This window comes from Neovison vison, chromosome 5, assembly GCF_020171115.1.
Source record: "Neovison vison isolate M4711 chromosome 5, ASM_NN_V1, whole genome shotgun sequence".
Classification (NCBI taxonomy): domain Eukaryota; kingdom Metazoa; phylum Chordata; class Mammalia; order Carnivora; family Mustelidae; genus Neogale; species Neogale vison.
In genome coordinates this window covers 105005177-105023477 of record NC_058095.1, presented here as the reverse complement: position 1 = coordinate 105023477, position 18301 = coordinate 105005177, and the positions used below count along the sequence as shown (strand labels likewise).

Genomic DNA, 18301 nt, shown 5'->3' with positions numbered 1-18301 from the left:
AATAATGTTTCTGAACTACAACCAAAATTGAACCTAGGTTTAATACTCCTTTGTTATGTGTAACATTACACATTTATCAGTATCTTTTATTTTCCTGGCCAGCAATCTTGAAAGTTATAATGGACTACCTTGCATTATTTCATAGTGAACCATAATGGGGGGGAGGAGGGGACAGAAGGATAAAGAGAATTCTTTTCCAAAAGTCTGGTGTTCAAAAATAATAACCTCTGGACCTTTAATTTAATTCAGAAATGAATTCAGAATTCTTTCTGCATAGTTGCTTTCTGTAGATGCTTCAACAGCTGAGAAGTCTTAATGTACTCAGTTATTTGCACTCCAGTGAAAATCTTACCTTCCAGAATAGCTATAAAATATGGTTAAAATAAACCCTGATAAAACAAATGGAAAATTTTCTTTTGACGTTTTTAGTAATATAGGAATGAAGATAACTAATCAACTAGTGTCTGTAAGTCAGTCACTGCAGTAGTTGCACAATTGCCTGTGGGTAGAGTATCACAGAAACTGAGTGTGGTGAAGCAGGATGTTTCCCCCTTTTATAACATGAGTGAACTTCAAGGGATTAAAACCAAATTCATGTCAATCCTATAGCACAAAATTCAGACTCTTAATTCTGAGTACGTATATATTTTAAGGAGAAAAAAAGAGGGCTTTAAAACCATATACCATATGGTCAGTTTCACTTTTGTATTATGTGCATATTGTACTTGAATCTGAAATGTTTCGTACTTGTTATTTCATGTTATATAGCTTTTGGCCTTGATTGTGTTTTTTCACAGAAAGAAAAATCAACTGTTTTTCCACCTTAATATTCAACCTACCTGCCCATAGTTGTCTATGCCAGTTACTAATCTATTTAAATTTAATAAATCAAAAGCTGTCCTTAAGGATTGGCCAAGAGTCGTAAGTCCTTCAGCCTGAAGGTTTTTCAGTTCATTCATAAACGTCGCATGGTTTTCTTTCCATCCGGCCTGAAAAGAAAAACGTGAGAGTTTTTCATCCTTTAAAGCCATGTACACATGGACAGCCGTTACAATCTGCTGTTCACCAAGGAGCTGCTTCACTTTACAGTGTGGTTTGCTTAACGTGTTAATACCGTATCACTGCCAAGAAAAACTCTCTTCAAAGGTGGCCAAGAAAAAACCCTGCTTGCTTACAGCTTTTGGTGGGTAACAGCCTTAATACTTTATAACTTCCCCGGGAACTGTACTCCCTAACTTACTACCCAAAATTCGGGCATGCAAAGGTACTAGTGGAAAGGAGAAGTGAGCAGGACTTCTGAAGTTAACCTACGGCTGTCCCACTGCCCCCCGGCCCAGTGAGGAAGAATCCCGAGCGCCTAACCCACCCCGCAGCCGCCCACCCGGCTCACTCGCCACCCCGGGCGAGCGCGGCCGAGCCCCGGGCCGAGTCCCCTTTAATGCAAACCCGGGCTCGGCGCGGCCGGGCCCGGCTGTCACTCGGGCTAACTTGAATAAATATCCCCCACAGTTCATTGCTGCCGCTCACGCCGCGGAGGGGAAATGTCGGCCATGTTGATCGCAGCGCTGCCGCCGCCGCCGCCGCCGCCGCCGCCGCCGGGCCGGGCTGGGGAGGGGACGGCGGTGACCCAGCGACTCCGCGCCGCGCCAGGACGCTCCGGAGCGGGGGAGGGGGTGGGAGCCCGCAGGGGAAAAGACCTCAGCGCCTGGAGCACAGCGGGTGGGGGAGGGGAGCATAATGAAGGGTGAATGGGGGGGCGGGGAGGGCGAGCGAGGAAGGAACAGGGAAGGGAAGGGGGAGGGCGAGGGCTGTTACCTTGATAGCATAGGGTGGCTCTTCGAAAGTGACCAGCATATACCTGTCTCCTCTGCTGGCAGGGTCCCGGGCACGGAGCTGTGGGAGAGCGGGTGGGGGACGGGAGGAGGAACAGGGCGGGCGAAAGGGAAGCACAGAGGCGAGGTTACGAGGCGAAGGGGCGCCCAGCAGCCCCGCCGTCCCCCCCCCCACAGTACCGCACACGCAGCGGCCACCCCTCCACACCGCCCCCCACACACAGATCGGCCCCCACACACCGCCTGGAGCCCGGGCCCGGGCCGAGCCCGGCTTGCAGCGCCTGCCCGCCCGCCCGCCCGCGCGGTGGGGGAGGGGGTCCCCGAGCCCGGCAGCTCCCGCAGTCAGGTCCCCGACACCTCCGCCTCGCCGCCCCCGGCCGCCCTCCCCCCCCACCCCTGCCGCCCGCGGGCCGCCGGCCCCCGGTCTCCGCCCGGGCTCGGTCAATCGGTACCTTCATGAAGGTCTCTACCGCGCCTTTGGCCGTGTCCAGGTAGGTGGTGCCCAGATGGCTGCGCTGGTTCATAGAGGCAGACGTGTCTATCAGGAACAGTAAGATGGGCATAGTGCTGGCCGGGGACACCGGGGCCCGAGGTGGTGGAGAAAGAGGAGATGGTAGAGGTGGAGGCGCCGGTGGCGGCGGCGGCTACCGCCGCTACGCGGGGCGGGGGAGCGCGGCCCCGGGGAGGAAAACACCGTCTGGGTCTTTCCTCCGGCTGCGGGGAGTTTCTCCCCCGATAGTTGAGAGGAAACTCCCCAGACCCAGTCCTCCCCGTCGTACCCCCGCCTCCGCCTCCTCCTGCCTGCCTGCCCGCTGGGGCGGGCGCCCGGCCGTCTGTCTGTCGGTCGGTCCGTCCGTCCCCCCCCGCCTCGGGGGTCCCGTCCCCGCTCCCGGCCCCTGTGTGTGTCCCAGCGGGAGACGGGCCCGGCTCCCCACCCCACCCCCGGTGCAGGGAGTGGGGACCTGGGAGCTGGCGAAGAGGGGAGTGGGCTGAGGGGAGATTGGCCCTGGGGCTGTTGGGAGAAGTTTCAGGGACTCCCTCCGCACCCCGGCGGTGTCACCACTTTCTCAGCCCCTCTCGCTACTGAAGCGCTTTTCTCTCTCACACTCCGGTTTTAACTCGGGCAGGGTCTGCAGAGGCTCCGCCCCCTGACACGTCCTCGAGCCACGTGATGCACCGCCCCGCTGTTCTATTGGCTAAACCCAAGCCTCTTATTAGCATATTCAAACAGCTCGGGGGAGGGGGAAGCTTGTAGGCCAGCTCCGGGAACAGTTATTGAGCACGCGCGGAGGCGGGGCGTCGGGTGCGCGCGCGAGCGAGCGCCTGGGACGAGCAGGCGGGCCAGCAGACGCGGAGGCGGGCTCCGGGAAGGGGCGGGGACCGACCGCGGAAAGACCGCGGGGTGGGGGCGGGGGACGCGGCGGCGCGCGCAGGACGGCCGCGGCTTTGAGTCTGCGCGTCAGTGCCGCTGGCGTCTCCTTGGCTGTTGGAGGTGATAGGGGTCGGGGGAAGGGAAATGGAGGCTGGTCTCAGCTCCCCTCGTGAGGTCGCTTTCTCGAACCGCCTCCCCGATGGACGAGTGAGGAGGGGATGAGTAAAGTAGTCAAACACCCGATCAGAAGGGGTCAGGCCCTGCGGTCTTGCTTTCGCGGAGAGCTCCGAGCCCGCGGTCGCCGGAGGAGGTTCCTTGAGCCTGGGAGGGCCGGTCCCACCACGGGCGGGCCCGCGGCGGGGGGAAGGGAAGTGAGAGGTTGTTTATGACCAGGGACTAATCTCCACCAGTCCCACCGCTCCCGGTGGGGAGTGAGGTCGGGTCAGAGCTTCGCCTGTAGTCTCTCTCGGATTTGGGGAGCAACCTAGGGTGAGGGCTGGCCCCAGAGCCGACCAAGAGTTCTCCGGGTGAAAGACCAACAAAAAGAGAACTAACCCTGTTTTCCTAACTCAGCCCTAAGAGCGCATGGGGGAAGACTCCCAATATGGATAACAGTTTGTTGTCCTTGTTATTCTCAGGGAAAAAGAACCGATCGTATCCAAAGAAACACCTCTCTTAAGCCTTTTTTTTTTTTTTTTTAGGGCCAAAGAATGTCAATTTCAGAACTAAAAGGGATCTTAGAAAACGGTAGAGCACTAACTTGTTTTTATATGGAAAAACTGATCAGCTTGCCCAGGTGAGACACACGGAGGGGTTCCCCGTAAACCCTGCCAGTGCTCGCTCTTTCACTATATGCTGTTTCCAAATACTGTATGAAAGACGTTCTTGGTTAAAAGAAGTCCCTGTCACCATGCCCGAAGTAATGAATCCTCTCCTAAAGGTCCAAGGAAAACCGTCCACTCGAACATACTTGTTGAAAAACTGAAGACAGTACCTGAGCTACAAGTTGTATTAAGAGACATACAACCCTTATAAAGACTATGGAGATAGCCGTAGGGCCTCTCCTGCTAGCCTTGCATTTCGATTTTATTTTTTTATCCTGAAATTCTTAAATTATTTACTGCCTGATCATTTAATGAAATTGTTCCTACTAACCTTAACACCAAAGCGACATGTTTTGTGGCACTTTTTTAAAATCTTGAGTTTATATTTCATAACATGTATGTTTCCTAATACTTAGGACAACCTCTGAACTTCTTGTTAATTTATAATGGGGCTATTTCAGTTATGCTGTTCTGTTAGTATGAACCATAGAAGAAAGATATTTTTAAGAGAGCTGGACTACAAAATAAGATGGAATACGGGTCTTATATCCAATATTTGCTGAGAACTGGTGGAATTAAATGATTAAAATATGTATCCTGCCTTCAAAGAGCTTATGGTTTTTTTAGAAGAATATTACATACATATTATTAGCTACTACAAGGCAGAGAGTGATTAGATACTAAATAATTCAGAAAAGAGAAAAATGTATTACCCTTGGGTTATGGACGTTCTCCAGGGACAATATATTCATATGTTCCTTAATGCTGAGTTTCTGAAACTGAGCTTCTAGATCTGGAGATAAGATCAGAGTTCTTTGATATTTGAAAATTTGTGTTTTCATTTTAATGACTATACCAGTTGTCATAGATAAAGACAAAATTTTTCTTTAAAAGTTATAATTTGCAACTGAAAGATTTTCATGGAATTGGTCTTCAGTTTTCTGTATCCGTGCTTTTCAGACCGGTTCACAGACCCCTGCCTATCCAAACGTGTATTCTCTAGAATGACAAGAATTTCCTTTGCATTACTCAGGTTTAAGAAACACTGCTTCAAAGGACTAGTAGGATTTGGATATGTGAGTAAAGGAAGAGGAAGCTGCTGGTGAAAAATTCCTTTTAAGACATTGAAAATATAGTGAAGAAAGGAAGTTAGCATTGCCAATGGCTTCCTGGGGAACAGTGAAGTTCGGCTAGGCTGGAGCACTAGGAACGTGAGAATAGAGTAAGATCCTTCAGAAAGGTAAGTCAGATCTAGACAGTAGAGGGCCTTTATTCCAGACTTAAGAATTTTTTCCCGTATAAATTAGTTTTTAGCTAGGGTTTTAAGTACAAAGCAGTGTTTGAAGGAATCAAACTTGACTACTGAATGACTACTATCATGCATGAATTAAGACCGACCTTATTACAGTTATTTGAAATAATTTCCAGTGGAGATGATATGGCTCTTCCCTGACTCAGTGGAGTTGGCAGATTGTCATAAGTGGCGGTGTATGGTAGAGACAGGGCTAGATGCAAAAAGCCAGGGGAGCCAAGTCCAGTGAGCCAACCTGGAGTATATAACCAGAACCTGTGCTTATTACGGCACCTGAGATCAAAGGCCAGGTTTCCTGTTCAGAAGCCCGGAAATACTCGGAAATACTCGAAGGTATCGCCCTGAGGCAGAAGAGGAGAGAAATCAGGACATACAAAGGCAGCAAATCAAGAGGCAATCAGAAACCAGGAAGAATTGACGAGTGGTCCCTAGACAAAATTGTGAAATAGGCCAAGTTTATTCTTAGTAACTCTGGTTGACAATGAAGCTATTGGTTGATGATGGCTTAAAGCAGTATTTCTGGACCAGGAGATGCATATCAGTATTGCCTACAGAGTTTGAAAAATAATAGTAAATGTACCAAGTCCTCATAGCCAGAGGAAAGGGATTCAGTAGAATTGGGATGGGCCCTGGTCATCTCATTTTATAAAAACGCTCTTCAGGTGAATCTTAGAAATTTATGTGATTCAGAACTATATACTTAAAGTATAAAACTAATGTTTTATATCTGCATCTAGTAGTACTCAATAAATAACTTTAAAAATTCACATAGCCTAAGAGATACTGCATTTCTTAAAAGAACTTCTAAAATAAATCTGCAAACTAAAGCAGAAGAAAACTATAGATGTGACACCACTATAGATAATAGTGGATTTGTATCATATGCTTATTTAAATTGCTTGAATTCAACCCTGTTTGACAAAAAGAAAACTAAAGAGGATGAGAGATTTCCACTGTTCTTCTGTGAGTTTAGGCCTCAGAATACGCATGAGATGGAAAATAAGAATCTCCATTCAATCTCTGTTGATTCTAGAAAGATTCTGGTTATAGGCAGGCTTATTTTTCTGAAACATGGCCCCTAAATGCAGGCCAACTATTTCATCAGACTCAACTGAAAAAACAGCGAGCCCTTGCAATGCTAGAGGGAAAATGAGTTGAAGTAGTGTGGGCTAAACCCTGGGCTGCTGTGCAGTCCAGGGGATTAGGGAAGATTTTGCTGGAAGGACATTGGTCAGAAGAGGTATGTGGGAGAAAATTTGCTCTTTGTTGCTGGATTTAAAGGAGCTCTGCCTTAATGCTATGACTCCAATCTAAAAGAGAATGAATAAGTTCTATGAAAGCCTCTGAAGGAGTAGTGACTCTGGCTTAAACAATAGCCTAAATTGTGGAAATGGGGCTATTTTAACAATTAAGAACTGATGAATTAGATTCATTTGTAGGAGCCAACCAGAGTCCTTTTAAATTATTTTAAACCAATTAAGGAGGATAATACGGTTTAAAAATAATTATGTGCCAAGGACTTGGCTTATGGTATCTGGATGTGCCATCTGAACAGAGTAATCAGATGAACCCAATGTTCCTCATGTGTAACCTAACAAAGTTTTTTTGGCTGTTTTACTATTTCCTCAGCTCTCTGCTTTACTCTCTGAGATCACAGTAGCCAATGATGCTGACAGGTTGCCAACATTTAAAAAAAAAAAAAGGCAGCATAAAAATTTAGATGTGAAATTATGTACCAGAATGTATTTGGATATAACATAAATAAAGAGATTGAATTTTGGTCATCATATTGTATCTCATTAGTCCTCGGGAAAAAATGCTACTAAGGGAGTACTATTAAAAGGATATTAGACCTCTCTCCCACAAGCATTATTTCACAGTAATAGTTGAAGTCTCAGATGATTCAAGATCAGTCCTGAAAATGGACGCATACAAATTGAGAATTAGAATCACAGTGGAACAGTTTCTCCAGCTAAAGAACATGAACATTAACATTGCAGTAATTCGATAAATGTTCATTGCATACCTACTACGTGACAGGCACTAGCGTAGGTCATAGAGAGTTTGTAATCTAATGGAAACACAGAAGACAGATAAACATGATGAGACTGTGTAATTATGATAAGTCAGCAAACACCGGGCATGATAAGACCAGGATGGCTTTGAAAATGCAAGGTTATATACGTTATTTCATCAATTCTGAGACACCATGGGTTCTAAGAAATGCCATTATTTCTGGACCACTGAAATGAAAAAAGTGCTAATTAAACTATGACAATGATTTTGTCAATTAGAATTTTTCCACAATGTATTAAATTCTACCAACCAGGGGATTTAATAATGGAACACATTTTAAAAGAATACTCCACTATTAGAAAAGTAATGTCAAATGTAAATAAGTTGTTTAAAAAAAATAAATAAAAGTACTCCACTACAGTATTTTCTTCCAAACTACCAACTTTTAATCTACAAGTGGTTTTTTTAAGGGGGGGAGGGGCTAACAGAGAGGGAGTGAATCCCAAGCAAGCTCCACGCCCAGCGATTGTTCAGTCTCACAACCCTGATATCAAGACCTGAGCCAAACATTTAACCAGCTGAGCCACCCAGGCATCCTAATATACAAATTTTGATGCTCATGCTTTCTTGATCCAACTAGAAGATGTCAGGGAAAAAGTTTTCAGACCACAACCAGGATTTACATCCTCTCTTTAAATGGCTGGTTGCCTGAAATGTCTAGGGTTTGCAATTTTCTAGGCATGCTACCAGGAATAACCATGAAGTTTGCACAAGTACAGCTACATCACAACTGCCTTCTGGTGACAGCATTGTAAGATCCCATTATTGCAAGTTGAATTCCAATTTTAGAGATGTTAAAGTAGAAAGAAATGCACATTTTAGAATCAGGAAGATGCCCTTTTAGTGCTGGTAGCTCTTAAAATAAGTATCATTAGAATATACAAAGAGCTCTGTGAGCACGGAAGATAGACCAGCTAATCTCACAAAGTAAGAGATAGTTGAGCAAACAGAACTCATATGGGGTTAGGATGTGTGTGTGGAAGAGTGGTGTGAGGCTGGGCCACATCAGGGAGGGTTTCACATGTCCAACTAAGAAATTTTGAATTCTATCTTTGGGTGATAGGGAAACAGTTTTGGGATAAGGGAGCAAGATACTCAAATTCTCATTTCAGGAAATAATTCCAGTAACAATTGGAAAGAACGATTAGAATGGGAAGGCAGTGGGAAAGGAGACCAATTGGGCAATTTCTGCATTAACTGAGGGAAGAAATAGGAAGTACTACGGAAGTGGTGCCAGGAAAGTAAGGAGAGGGTTCGAAAGACACTGAGGTGCTATTACTAGGTATTTACCCCAAAGACACAAATGTAGTGATCCTAAGGGGCACCTGCACCCCAATGTTTATAGCAGCAATGTCCACAATAGTCAAACTATGGAAAGAACCCAGATGTCCATCAACAGATGAATAGATAAGGATATACACACACAAGGGAACTACTCAGCCATCAAAAAAATGAAAGCTTGCCATTTGCAATGACATGGATGGAACTAGAGGGTGTTATGGTAAGTGAAATAATCAGAGAAAGTCAATTAGCATATGGTCTCACTCATACGTGGAATTTAAGAAAACAGGATCATCAGGGAAGGGAGGGAAAAATAAGACAAAATCAGGGAGACAAACCACAAGACACTCTTAACCATAGAAAACAAACTAAGGGTTGCTGGAGAGGAGAGAGTTGCTGGAGAGGAGAGGAATGGAGTGATGGGGTAACTGGGTGATGGACATTAAGAAGAGCTCGTGATGTAATGAGCACTGGGTGTTACATAAGACTGATGAATCACTGAACTCAACCTCTGAAACTAATAATATACTATATGTTAATTAATTGAATTTAAATTTAAAAAAAAAGACATTGAGGTGCTAGAATTGACAGAACTTGGTGAACTGGAGTAGATACAGGCAGCAACATCCTTTGTGAGATTAAATCCACCTTGTGTCATGGATACTGAATATTCTCAAACTACTGGTAACTGTAGATTCCAATAAGAACCAACTGCTTTTTCAGTCATTTGTCCAGCAAATATTTCTTGACTCTCTAGGATGTGCAGGAGCTGGGAATTTAGCAGTAAATAAGCAGGGGGAAATGCTTGTCCTTATGAAGTTCACATTCTAGTGGGAGAGGTAGACAATAAACAAGGTAAATAACTAATCATATGCTATGTTCACTGCAAGTGCTAAGGAGGAAGAATAAAGCAGAGAAAGGAACAAAGTGTTACAGAGGGAAGAGGGTTGCAGTTTTAGATATGGACAGCAGGAAAGACTTCATTGAGGGAATGACCTTTGAGTAGAAACCTGAAAGGAAAGGGAGACAGAGCTGATTGGATCTCTAGGGGATGACAGATTTTCCCATTTACTGAAGTCTAGGGAAACATTTGTGGTTTGAAATGCTGATACATACTAAAGTCTTATCTGTTCATAAGTATTCTTTGCTGATGCTTAGTATTGTTACTCATAACAAGTGCTAAAATAATTTGCTGACTTAATATGTATTCTTATTAATAGCAGTATTCTATTAAGTATTCTTCACCAATATAGTTTCAGTTATTCATGAAATATTATGAAGAAGCCTATTTATCTTTTTTTTTTAAAGATTTTATTTATTTGAGAGAGAGAGAGCATGAGAAGGGGTAGGGTCAGAGGGAGAAGCAGACTCCCTGCAGAGCAGGGAGCCCGATGTGGGACTTGATTCCGGGACTCCAGGATCATGATCTGAGCTGAAGGCAGTCGCTTAACCAACTTAGCCACCCGTGCACCTGAGACTTATTTATCTTAAAGTCAATAGGTACTGTTTTAGATTCTTGGGATTCAGTGTTAAATGAGATAGACCTAATCCCTATCCCCACAGTTTTGCCAGATAATACATAGGACTCACAATTAGTTCAGAATCACAGATAATGCATAACTGTTTAATAATATCACAAATATTATTACAAATTAGATGGAACACGTAATTACAAATATTACATAGAACATGTATTGAAAAGTTATGTGTTATCTACCTGAAGTTCAAATTGAACTGGTATCCTGTATTTTTATTTGCTGAATCTGGCAATTCTGTGACCTCACTGAACTTAAAACCTAAGTACCAGAGGCAGAGATTAGTAAATACAATTAGCATCCAGTAGACATGTGGAACCTATGATGCCATAAAATGGAAGACACTGTGACTCTAAATATGTGGAGAAAAACCTGACTGTGAACCGATTGCCCACCCTTAAGAGCAAGAAATAAACTTGTATTTGAACCATGTGCTTGGATCCTTTTGTATCATTCTGTCTTCGTTATACCAACCTAGCCTAACTGAATTAATGTGGCAGTCTCTGATATCTATGATCATGCCCACATTTACTCCAGAATCAAAAGTTTTCATGTAAAGTACAACAAAGAATACGTAAATAAAAGCAGGGTGCTTGGATGGCTCAGTTGTTAAGCATCTGCCTTCAGGTCAGGTCATGATCCCAGATCCTGGGATCAGGCTCCCTGCTTAGCAGGAAGCCTGCTTCTCCTTCTCCCACTCCCCTTGTTCGTGTTCCCTCTCCCTCTGTCAAATAAATAAAATCTTTTTAAAAATAAATAAATTAAAGCAACAGAGAGGTAGACCAAACCCTAAAATTGCTTGTACTATATATAGTTCTCATTCTAACATAGATTTAAACCTGAGTGTCTGGGGGCACCTGGGTGGCTCAGTTTGTTAAGTATCTGCCTTCAGCTTAGGTCATGATCTCAGAGTTCTGGGATCAAGCCCAGCATTGGGCTCCCTGCTTGGCAGGGAGCCTGCTTCTCCCTCTCTGCCTGCTGCTCCCCCTGCTTGTGTGCTCACGCACTCTCTCTCTCTCTGTGTCAGGTAAGTAAATAAAATTTTTAAAAAGAAAAAAAAAAAACACCTGAGTGTTTTGAAGGCAGACTTCATGAAGGACATCAGAGCATTATTTAAAAATTATGTAATTTGATGGTTTCCCTAAGCAACTAACACTACATATTATTTCTGGCTATTAAAACATTTTAAATTATTTTCTTCTTTCAGTTATTGAATGTAGACAGGTGTTGTAGGCATTGAAAATTATAAATAAGACATGTTTTTGACTTTAGAAAGTTTAGGGCCTAGTAGAGGACATAAAGATATATAATAGTAGGGAAAATATAATCAGTGCCAAAAGATAAGTGCATATTGTATCTCTAATTGAAGTGAGAAGTTCAGACTAGAGAAGAATAGAATATAGCAACTGAATGAGGAAGCATATTTTCTTCAAAGCTTTCCTGCTTTCTATCTTCAAATTTTATTTAAAAGAATGTGTCAAAAATGTACAAAATACAAAAATAACAGAAAAAAATCACTTTAATCTCACTACCCAGACATAGTCACTGGTAACACTTTAGTATCTATCTCCTCCTTTTATATTTTATTTTATTTTTTAAAGATTTTATTTATTTATTTGACAGAGCGAGAGAGCACCAGCAGGCAGAACAACAGAGGGAGAGGGGGAAGCAGGCTTCCCACTGAGCAGGGAGCCCGATGCAGGGCTCGATCCCAGGACCTTGGGATCATGACCTGAGCTGAAGGCAGCTACTTAACCAACTGAGCCACCCAGGTGCCCCTTTCCTTTATATTTTAAATAAAATTGAGGTCTTTTTATACATGCTTTTCTATCCTTTTTTTCTACTTAATATAATGTGAGCATTTTTCATTAAATAAATTTTAAATAAGACGTTTAACAAATGTACGATATTGATGCCATGGATGAACTTGTTGTCTTGACTTATTTTCCTCTTATTAGTAGATACTTTATTTCCAGGATGTTTTACTTTTGTCAATAATGATGCATTGAATATCCTTATATCTGAATCTTTATAATAATTCAACAACAATTGTTCAAACACTCCCTACTTCTCTGGATGTTGGGAGATATATTAGTGAACAAATAGTCCCAAATCTCTGCCCTTATGGGGAAGGAGAGAGAAATGATAAATGTGTAAATATGTAAACTTTAGGTTATATCAGATAGTGATAAATGCTCTGAAGAGAAATAAAGCAGGGAAGAGGAGTAAGTGGTAGGACTAGATGTTTCTTTTTTTTTTTTTTTTAAGATTTTATTTATTTATTTGACAGATCAGAAGCAGGCAGAGAGGCAGACAGAAAGAGAGGGGTGGGGGAAGCAGGCTCCCTGCTGAGCAGAGAGCCCGATGCGGGGCTTGATCCCAGGACCCTGAGATCATGACCTGAGCCGAAGGCAGAGGCTTTAACCCACTGAGCCACCCAGGCGCCCCTAGATGTTTCCTTTTAAACCTATGCTATAGAAAATAATTAAAACAGTGAAATTTGATAAATGCCCAAAATAGAAGTTCAGAATGCTATGAGGGGCCCTTGGGGTGGCTCAGTCCGTTGAGTCCCAAGATCAAGTCCTACATCAGGCTCGCAGCTCAGCGGGGAATCTGTTTCTCCCTCTGGCCCTCCCTGCCCTCGTGCTTTCTCTCTCACACATAAAATGCTTTTTTTTTTTTAAAAAAAAATGCTATGAGGAGCATTTACCTGAGAGGATAGGTCAAAAAAGAGAAACGCTTAGCAGGAAAGAAGGTAGACAACAAGGAACTCGACTTGGCCAAAGTAAAAAGAACAGAGAATTTCAGAAAGGAGAGTATGTTTCTTTAAAAGTTACTGAAACATCAGATAAAGTGGAGACTGAACAGAAACCATTAGACTTGAGAAAGTCATTGTTGACTTTTATAGGTTCTTATTAAAGGAATATTAGAGACAGAGAAATAAGGTAAATTAGATCACCAGGGATTTTAGTCAATTGAAGGCAGAAAATATAAACTTCACTGTTGCACTAAAAAAGAGGATGGGATGGTAGCTCAAAGGACCAAAGAGAACCTTTATTTTAAGGTAAAGGAAAAACCCAGAATGTTTTTAAGTAAAGAGCAGAGGAAAACTGAAGGCGTGAGAGACATAGGGTGGGTCTTAGGATCAGGACAGACAGGGTCAAGAGCATAGCTGGGACATTGGGATGTATAAGAAAGGGCACTGACTTCTTCAAGATCAGAAATAATGACAAGAATATGAACAATGCCTAGCACAGTGCCCAGTGCAATTATTAATTTTATGGGTCAACTTGACTGGGTCCTGGGGTGCCCAGATACTTGGTCAAAGGTTATTCTGGGTATGTCTGTGAGGGTGTTTTTGGATGATACTAACATTCAAATGCGAGACCAAGTAAAGCAGATGGACTTCCGTAAAGTAGGTGGGCCTCATCCAGTGGAAGACATGACTAGAACAGAGACTTACCCTCCCATGACTAAAAGGGCACTCTTCCTGCCTGACCGTCCAACTGAGACTTTGGTCCTTTCCATCTTCAGTCAGATTTCACACTGAAACATTTGCTCTTCTTGGGTCTTGAGCTTGCCATCTTCTGGACTAGAACTATACCAGCAGCTCTCTCAAGGTCTCCAGTTTGGTGGCTAAAAGATCTCAGGACTTCTCAGCCTCCATAATTATGTGAGCCAGTTCTTTATTCTGTCTCTGTCTCTGTCTCTCCATTTCTCCCCACACCCCGTCCGGTTTTTTTGGTCCTTTTTCTCTGGAGAACCCTAACATGCATAGTACTAAAAGTTTAGTGTGTATATGCTGGAAGACAGAATCAATTATAGAGAAATTTAGAGGTGAAGAGGATGGATGGTGAGGGAGTTATGGGAAGAGGATGGTCACCAAATCTGACCAGTGAGACCCAGAGCTAAGCTGAATGCCCCAGGGAAATGCCTTTAGTGCTAATAGGGAACAGTATGGACAAGCAAAAAGGTCATCTGGGCTCTTAACAGGCAAAGATCCTGGCTGGCAGGTGAGAGACCTCTTACAGATTGAAGAAGCATTCCTGTAGGGGTCAGAGCTCATAGGAAGGTGATGCGAATAGGCAAAGAACAAATGTTCTTGGCATCAAGGAAATGGGAAGAAAATAAAAGTTTCATTGTCTACCTGCACCAGCCACTCTGCTAGAGCTCCCCATGATCATTTAACCTCCAAACAAACCTGCCAGCTAAGTGTTCTTACTTTTTCAGAGAAGGAATTAGGAGACCAAGAAATATTAATGAACCAAGTTCAAAGTCATAAAGCAGGAGAAAACGAGAACCTGGATCTGAATTCGGAGGCGTAATTTTGGGCAAGTCTGGCAGGAGTTTTCGTTGACCCATCCGTGGGAAATGGTACTTAGGGACAGAGCTCCAATCCCTGTGAAGACCAGAGGAACTGAGTTAACCAGCAGGAAACCAGGATGGAGACTCAGGCACAGGGGAAAATGACAAGGAGATAATCAACCAAATCTCTTAAGAGGGAGGAATTTGCTCATAAGAACAAGGAGGTTGGGGTGTCTGGGGGGCTCAGTCAGTTAAGTGTCTGCCTTTGGCTTAGGTCATGATCCCAGAGTTGGGCTCCCTGATCAGTGGGGAGTCTGCTTCTTCCTCTGCCTCTGCTCTTCCTACCACTTGTCCTCTCTCAATCTCTCTCAAATAAATAAAATCTTAAAAAAGATGGAAAGGATAAAGGGGTGAGAGCTTCTAGGATATTAGTGAGAATGTCATTTTAATATTCAGTTCACTGGTCTCCAAAGACCCATGTTCTAAAACAGTGAATAAAATACCTTAACATCTTATTATGCAATATCTATCATTGATGATGGGCACATAGGAGCTCTCATGACATCTACTTAATTTGCAGATTAAATGATGCTTCTTGTTCCATCTTTAAAACATGCCCACAGCATGGTATATGCTCAGAAGTAGTAGAATTCCCTTTAATATAATTGTGAACTTCTGCTCTCCCTGCAAGTTCCACACTTGTGTGGTTGCCTTCGTCCCTCAAACCCCTCTACACCAGTTGAACTTGTCATTGTAGTCACGTTAATTAATTAAATATTATGTAAACCAGGGGAATGTAAACAAGTCACTGACGAAATGGCCGTCAAATTAGATGTAAGCAAGAAAACTTGCAAAAGCACAGAAAAAAGTAAAAATTTACAAGTATTGTCACTTCAAAAGATCGACAAAGGAAATGTAGTTCAGGTTAAAATAAAAAGGTTAAGGTATGTAGCATCATTTCTTCTTTTCTGTGCTTTCATTGACTCTTGCAATGCACCAGCACTACCCATGTTGGATGAGAATGCTTTTACTCTATTCTGTTTTGTATTTGTATAGCACCTTTGTTCATTTTTTCTAAAAAAGCACAGTCTCTAGAAAAGCAAAATAACTGTGTTCTTTCAGTGACCATTCAGCACTTTGACGTGAAACCTCAGTACAAAGAATAATACTACCTATCATGAGGGTAGTCCTCTAAGTCTTGGTGATCATATGACTCCTACATGTTCTATTTTGCACTGTGAACCCTTATGCCTCACTACTATTCAGAAGATTACTGGGAATTATGCATTTGGGGGCCAGATCGTTGTTGTTGCTTTATTATAGGCCAACATGTACAGCATCTTAATAGTTCTGCCCATAAGGAATCTTAGAAATAATCTAGCACAATTCTGTTGTACTAAAGATAAGTAAACCAAGGACTAGGGTTAAAGACACTTGCCCAAGGTAAAACAATTATTAAAATAAAATTACAGGACATGTTTAAATAGCCCCTTACTTTGTATCTTCCCCATGATATACAGCACTTTTAATCCGAAGCTCTAAAAGCACCTTCAGAAGAGATCATTAATGATTCTGATACCTATGCATCCAATTATTATCCTATTTTCCACCAGCTGGGTTACCTCCTTTCAGACACTGGAAGGTCAACATTTTCTTTGCAGATGAAATCAGTTGAGGGTTGCATTCACCCATAAATAAGAAACCTGAAACACAAAGGTTATTTTTACCACATATACCAATAGTAGACTGCTCAGGCCGGCCTCATTTGTCCATTCTAAGGTTTATAATGTCATTAAGAACATGAGGCTTTCTGTGTGTTCTTGTTCAGCCAATCTTAATGTGTGCTTGTCAACTGGTAATTAGCTATTTCACCTCAAGTATTGTAGGTTTGCATTGGCAGAAGTAATGGGAAGAAGAAAAGAAAGCACGTCAGCTGAGCTGGACTTGCTTTAAAAAGAGATTTTCTGGCACCGCTCCTAATAATTTCCTCTTAGATCTGATTGGTCAGCTGTGTTACTTGGCCCCTCTTATCTGCATAGCCAGCTGCCCTTCGTGTTGGGAGGGCAACCAGCAGTCCTATCACTGCAGGACCGTTGCCAAGATTAAGAAGAAGGTATGTGTGGTACTTAGCATGTGCCTGGCGTCTAGTAGATGCTGGAAAACTGGTGGCTCTTATTTTGTTAGAAAAACATGAAACTAGTGGGGACATCTCCAAATTTCCTCCATTGTAATTATGAAGAAGTGCTTTTAGACTTGTAAAGAATCTAGTATGGTAATAAAATAATTTTTAGTAGAAAAACAAGTTTTTTACTAAGCTTCCATTGGACACTAAAATATTGGTTAAATAAATAAATAAATAAATAAATAAATAAAAGAAATATTGGTATGGCAACTTTTAAAAACTCATTTGATTGGGGTGCCTGGATGGCTCAGTGGGTTAACCCTCTGCCTTCAGCTCAGGTCATGATCTCAGGGTCATGGGCCCGAGCCCCACATCAGGCTCTCTGCTCAGCATGGAGCCTCTTTCCCCGTCTCTCTCTGCCTGCCTCTCTGCCTCTTGTGACACCTCTCTTTTTCTCTCTCTCTCTCTCTCTCTGTTAAATAGATAAATAAAATCTTTTTAAAAAAAACTCATTTGATTAACCAGATCATCATTTTAGACAGGGTCAACAGTTTTTAATGTTCACTGTGGTCTCAAAAATTTAAATATAAATGACACTATTTCTCCTTGCATTTTATGAGTTAGAAAATATTACTATGCTTAATTATCATTAAAAGTAGTTTTTATCGGGCGCCTGGGTGGCTCAGTGGGTTAGGCCGCTGCCTTCGGCTCAGGTCATGATCCCGGGGTCCTGGGATCGAGTCCCACATCGGGCTCTCTGCTCAGCAGGGAGCCTGCTTCCCTCTCTCTCTCTCTGCCTGCCTCTCTGTCTACTTGTAATCTCTGTCTGTCAAATAAACAAATAAAATCTTTAAAAAAAAAAAAAAGTAGTTTTTATCACAACTGAAGCATGCTCAAATTAGTGACATGTTGAGAAAATCTCTGCAAAACCATTTAAACTTGACAACGAATACCCATTTGTATTTTTCATGTACTGGTTAGTAAAGACATTGACCTTCATAAGATGCATCTGTGGGGATCACTGGGTTTCTGATTTCAGTTGCAAAATTTCTAGTTTGCAATGAACATTGCCATTAGAATGGTAACACCAGAAGTTTTAAGTGAGGTACTTGATTGTGAAGCAACAATAAGAAAACAAAAAAAGACAAATACATAGTTTATAAGAAAACTAGCCATTTTAACATAAAAAATAAAAAATATTAGCAGACTTTCATAGATATAAAAATACCTAGAGCTAACATCTGCCTCACAAATATGATACATCATGTAGGCACCAGTCAATCCCATGATAAAACAAAAAGCTCAAACACAATCCATTATTGTGTTATACTGAACTATGACTATTACGATGTAAATTGTTTTGAAATGAGTAGGCAAAAAAAAAAATAGTTCATATAAACCTCTGTCTAAATTTTTTTTTAAATGAACTAAACATAGAAAGGGTTTGCGGGGGTGTATAATGAAAGGAAGGCAATCCACCCTTTTTAAGAGTCTATATAGGGATCATTATGCTTAGGGCTTTCCAAATACTTGTATTTCATAATCTTTACAACAACTTTGAGTAGTTAATACTCCAGGAAGAGGAATCCTGTGGAAAGGAGGCATCAGAGAGACCCTTAGTGTCCCAAACAGGGACTGAAGA

The 18301-nt window shown here is 42.4% G+C and overlaps 1 protein-coding gene and 1 long non-coding RNA gene across 3 annotated transcripts in view; one reads left to right on the top strand and one right to left on the bottom strand.

The window, feature by feature from the left end:
- INTS6 (integrator complex subunit 6) overlaps positions 1-2483 on the bottom strand; it is a 91076-nt gene extending 88593 nt beyond the window's left edge. Inside the window, exons 1-3 of the mRNA XM_044249663.1 lie at positions 2285-2483; positions 1816-1893; positions 840-989 (exon numbers count right to left, since the gene is read on the bottom strand). Coding sequence (XP_044105598.1) covers positions 840-989; positions 1816-1893; positions 2285-2395 — 339 coding nt within the window. The 5' untranslated portion in view covers positions 2396-2483. The remainder of the gene's footprint in view (positions 1-839; positions 990-1815; positions 1894-2284) is intronic.
- On the top strand, positions 2273-7125 carry LOC122907058. Of its 2 annotated transcripts, none has more exons than XR_006384675.1 (2): positions 2273-2323; positions 3906-7125. It is a non-coding gene; the product is annotated as an uncharacterized LOC122907058 (long non-coding RNA). The 2 variants fall into 2 exon arrangements; XR_006384674.1 differs by lacking the exon at positions 2273-2323 and adding an exon at positions 3261-3324.
- Positions 7126-18301: the final 11176 nt, after the last annotated feature.